The sequence below is a fragment of the Cervus elaphus genome, chromosome 7, assembly GCF_910594005.1.
Source record: "Cervus elaphus chromosome 7, mCerEla1.1, whole genome shotgun sequence".
NCBI classification, from domain to species: domain Eukaryota; kingdom Metazoa; phylum Chordata; class Mammalia; order Artiodactyla; family Cervidae; genus Cervus; species Cervus elaphus.
In genome coordinates, this window is record NC_057821.1 from 26,193,275 (window position 1) to 26,198,540 (window position 5,266).

The following is a 5,266-nucleotide window of genomic DNA, read 5'->3' on the forward strand; positions in this document are numbered from 1 at the left end:
ACACATGCATGTTGAGAAAATAGAGAATGCCAATCCTCAGTGTCCAATCTCATCCTTCCTTAAGTCTGAAATACATGGTGCTGATATGCCAATCCTCTTACGTATATGGATGTGCTTCTGTGGTGTTCACCACTCCACCACCATCTGCTCCCCACCATCTGTGTCACCCATTATCAGAAATCTGCTTTAAGGTTTGAGATTCACTCTATTCATGATCCAAATATCTCATTGATTCAGAGGCATAAGAATCCAAACCAGACTAAGAACTTGTTGCTAAGTCATCTCTCAACAAATAAACCTAAAACAAATAAATACTCTAGTGTTTTCCAGATGAGGACCAGACCATGACAAGTGGATTGCTGGCAGATCTTCCAAATGAGACTAGAGTTCTAATGAACTAGGATATTTCTGATTAACTTCAAAGTCTATAAGATACATTCACCATTTAGACATTTCAGGATGAAAGGATAACCTATATTCCCCAGCCTCCATGAAGAACTGACTCAGACACCAAAAACTTCACCTGAGACCCACTTGAAGTTTACTGTATTCAGAAAAATCACAATCACAGTTAGAAGAAACTCCAAGTAGTAAGTATACAAGAGATGCCCCCATAGAACTTTCCAAAGATTCCATAGCAGGAAAAAAAGGATCCTATGGGGTCTATTCCAAAGGCATTACATGGTGATAATAAGACAGTGGAAAATGGAGGGAAAAACAATACAAGAAGGAGCAGTAGACAGGGAATAACTAGACATTAGAATTTGGAGACTATGGAAGGCATCTTACTCTTAGGGTCAGTAAAGGACTGGGATGTGCTGAAGCATGCTTGTCTTCAGTGAGGTGAACAATTGGAGAATTGCCAGGTTTGTAAAGCTATTAAGGCAGAAATATCTTCATTGATCTTCTCTCTAACAAAGTCCATTACCTGTAGCAGAACACACATAGTTACTATAGAGTTTAAGATGAATATTTTGAGCTCTTATCTTCAGATTCCTTACTCTTACTCCTTAACCCCTGACTTTGGAAAAGTCTCTTAATATTTGTGTGACCTCTCATAAATGCAACCTTTCCAACATGAACTGCTATTTCCTACCTTCTGTGAAAGAATGAAGGAGCAGGCCATGTTTCACTTTCTCTTAGATCTTCTGACACATTTTTTTTTTTTTTCAGAATTGAGGGGAAAAGCAGGCATTGGTCTCCAAGAGATTTCCACTTCATACAGTTACCCTAAACCTCAAAAAAGTCATGCTCTGGAAATGCTTCAAAGCTTGATGTCTTATCTCAGGAAATATAAGCCAGGAAGTGTTGTAATCTTGAGGTTGGCTTTCCCAGATCACTGGACCCACTATTTTAATGTGAAATAATTATTGTGGGTACTGGAGATAGTTTCCAAGACTGAAGGCATGATCTTTGGTGACATGTATGGAATGGGGTGTAAGAATGTGGGGCTTTGGAATACCAGATGATGCCAATGTCTGATTCTGTCCAGTATGATAAATCAGGAGCCATGACTTTTGGAATGGTTTTCTCTTAAAGGCATCACAAGTCCTTTTCCTCACTCTGTTTCCTCCCCTTGAATCATTCCAGAGATGTCATCCTCTGACCACATCAGACTCACCTGCAGGTGCCTCAGAGAGGCCCTTGGCGTTCAACAGTGTTGGCTTTGCGCACGCCCTTGATGATGAAGATGGTCCCTGCAATGATGCCCACCAGAGCCACAATCAGGCCCAGGGCACACACCGCATTCTCTGTGGTCTCTGGGAGGGGGGCTGGAGCTTCATACTCTGGGGAAAAATAAGTCAGAGTACATAAGAAATGCATGTGGTAGGGAGCAGCACTTGGCACAAAATATATGATACTTAGTCAAAAGAATATATATATTTTTTCATCAGTTAAATGAGAAGAAGACAGGATGATGTCAGGGAATTATAGATGAGAAGAGGGGAAAGCAGAGCAATGGGAGAAGACCAGAAACCAGAACTGGAGCAGTTGTGAAGCAGATCCTCGGGGTCCCTAAGAACCAGACACATGCATCCCAGGAGGAACAATGAAGTATAGGAGACTGAAGGACGGTTCTCACCCCAGTGCTTGAGAAGAGGCCCATCCAAGCCCCAGTGCTCCACCTTGCAGTCATAGACATCCTCAGTTGTGGGCAGGAAGGGGAGGTAGTGGAACTTGCGGAAAAGGTGGTCATTCCTGGGCAGGAAGACTGTCTCTGACACTCCGTCAGTGACAGGTCTGCCATTTCGAAGCCACGTGACAGTGACCACAGGTGGGGAGAACTTGTCAATGAAGCAGATGAGTGTGTTGGGCTCTCCCAGTTCCACAGGCTTGTCTGGGAGCAGAGTCACTTCCGGAGGAACTGGGAGACAAGTGACAGAAATTAGCCTTCCCTGCTTAGCCCTGCCCCTCTCCCTCCCACCGAGGCTGACATAGCAGTTGAAACTGTTTTGAGAATCTATGCCATGGTCTCTGATACCCAACTCTGATTCCCTTCCCCATGAAAGGGGAACCAGTACTCGGCATAACATATTCAAGGACTTCATTCCTGGCTCCCCCAGCAAGGACTCAGGGCCAAGGCTTTATGAGAGACTGTGGATGCCAAAGACAAGATGTGAGCACATCAAGAAAGGAGAAAATTCATAAAGTTCTTGGACTGGTGGCATGAGAATGTGGGGTTTGCCTATGACAAGAATAGGCCCCTTAGGCGAAAGTCTCAGTAACAAAAACAAAGAGCTCAAGCATCTGTTTAAAGCTACAATTCCCAAGTCTAGGAGGACTGGAGCAGAGAGAGGTACCATTGGTGTTCGGGGTGTAGTTGGAGCGCTTCATCATGATGTCCAGGTTGGCTTTGTTCACAGCCATATTGGCCAGGGCACCCTGAGCCTCAAAGCTGGCAAAACGTCCAAATTCTGGAAGCCGCCACACCGTCTCCTTCTTCTCCATATCCACGTGGAAAATCTCATCACCATCAAAGTCAAACATAAACTCGCCTGATTCCTCAGGTTTCAGATAGAACTCAGCCTGGATGATCACATGATCCTCTGAAAAGACAAGAAAGGGGGTCAGGGTGGGACCCAGGAGAGGAAGATGGAGAGGAACCCAGGATGTGAGATGCACATGTGTGGGCAGGGATGGTGGAAAGAGAGGGCCAGGCGGGAAGGAGGAGTGATGGAGAGTAGGGATGAGTTGAAAGACAAGGCCTGCGTGGAAGGACATTCGTGTTGAACAGAGCTAGGGGTGGAGAAGCAAAGGGACAGTGTGTGGGCTGAAGGAAATTAGGGCTGAAAACCCGGAGTTTCATGAAGCTTTTGTTTAATTCCATGTTACTGACTGGGAAATGATTCCCTCTTTAGAAATCCAGCAGCAGCTCTTATAAGAGAAATGTTCCCTCACACTCTTGACCTAGAAATTAAATCTCCGTAAGCCAGAATCCCAGGGCATGTCTCAGAGCACCGCAACTCTCAGAAGAGAGAAACACTGTTTAAAAAGTTGTGTCTGAACTTGGAATCAAATGAAATCTCAAATTCTCATTCAGCTCCCTAGTGATCTTGAGTAGATCACTTTATCGACTTGTATGTAGGTTTTCCATTATATTGTACTGTGGTTTTGTTTCTATGCTGGGTTTGTTTTTGAGATGAAATGAGACTAGTTTTAAGTAATTTCTTAGTATATCATCAGGACTACAGCAAGTACTTTAGCATCAGAAATTGCTTTGTGTTTAAGGACCAGACCCATGAAACGTATGACTGGAGATGATGGTACCCAAATAATTAAGTGTGAGCCCTTGTAGCATTGTAGAACACTGACTTTCCTGTATCCATACCCACATTCTGCATCCCTCTGGGGGGATGATTATATTTAGATTGACCTTATCACCATTCCCTTATATCTTAAAGATCTTTAAATTAGACTGTCATTAAGGGACAAATTCTATTATAGTTGACAGGGAGAATAATCTGTACTAAGGGGATAACTGATTTCAAATAAGAAAGCTACAATTGAATAGTATGTTGCTTTTGTGGTGTATGCAAATGAGAGGTGGGTTTTAAACTCCACCTGTTCATTGATAAACGTAGGGATTTATTTCATATTTGCAGCTATAAACACACACACACACACACACACATACATTCTAACTTCCTCTTTTCACTCCAGGGGAAGTTATCTTTTATGGTAGGCATCCTCATATATGGCTCTTTCTGGGCAATGGAAACCTACAACTGTCATCACGAGGCTTTACTTATTTCTAGTCTATCTGCCACCTTGCCACCCTCTTTGGGGGTCACTCCAGGTGAGGAATATTTTTTCATAATAAACCCACACAATATTTGCTCTGAAGATGGGAGAGAATAACATCAGACTCTTCACTTTTTACTCATTTTTCCATTCTCTGGGAAATATTACTAAGCAATAGTGACCAAAGAGCCCTGTAAGTTCCACTCTAACTGGGGCTGTTACTGTCCCAAGAGGCTGTCCATTAAATGCAACTCATATTAGCATACCTGCCCTTCCCCCTCCCTTGGGTGGATGGTTGCTTTTCAATGGCTTTCCTTTCTAGTGATCTTCAATATAATGTCTGTGCTCCAAATAGGCTGATGGGATTCATAGGCCAAAAAAATAGCTACCAAGGTAAAAATAGCTTAGAGCAGGCGCCAAGAAATTCTGATTTTTTTTTCTGATTTAATCCTCACAAAATTACAGGGAGGTTTTAACTTTTACTAATTTTCCAGGAATGAAAAATGAAAGTACAGAAAGTTAACTTGTTAATGCCTGTCAGAAAACATCTCCCTGAAAGTTTGGTTTATATCAAAGTCAATAGCATGAATCAGTATACAGCTCAATTTTGCTCTTCTAATCTCAGTTGTACTTCTTGGCTTTAGTTACTCCAATTCGTGGTGAGGAGAGAACTCTTCCAATTACAATTTATTATAATTCTAGGGTTAGACCCACATAACACCTGTCACATTTCTCTTTCATTCTAAAGACTCTCTTGCAAATGTCCACAGTTCATTTCTCCAAAGCTCTCAGACCGTATTTATTCCTAGTTTTGAACTCTCGCAGCACTTACCTTTGATAGCCCCTGATTCCTGTAGGCTGATCAGGAGAGGGATGAAAAGTCCTAATATTGGGATCCTGGTTATGGCCATTTTCGTCTTTGGTGTCTCGAGGAGGGTCAGTGTCTCGATGAGAGCTCAAGGTGGATCAGAACAGACAGGAATATGAGAAAAGAGAATGTAAGGTGTCATAGAGTCTGACTGAT

The 5,266-nt window shown here is 42.7% G+C and overlaps 1 protein-coding gene across 1 annotated transcript; it reads right to left on the bottom strand.

Annotated features, from left to right (window-relative positions):
- Positions 1 to 518: 518 nt before the first annotated feature.
- On the bottom strand, positions 519 to 5,266 carry LOC122697215 (HLA class II histocompatibility antigen, DR alpha chain). Its single transcript, XM_043907746.1, has 5 exons — positions 5,075 to 5,266; positions 2,802 to 3,047; positions 2,084 to 2,365; positions 1,622 to 1,787; positions 519 to 928 (listed from the first exon to the last, which is right to left on the bottom strand). Exons 1-4 carry the CDS (start codon positions 5,151 to 5,153, stop codon positions 1,633 to 1,635), a joined length of 762 nt encoding a protein of 253 aa, XP_043763681.1. The 5' UTR covers positions 5,154 to 5,266; the 3' UTR covers positions 519 to 928; positions 1,622 to 1,632.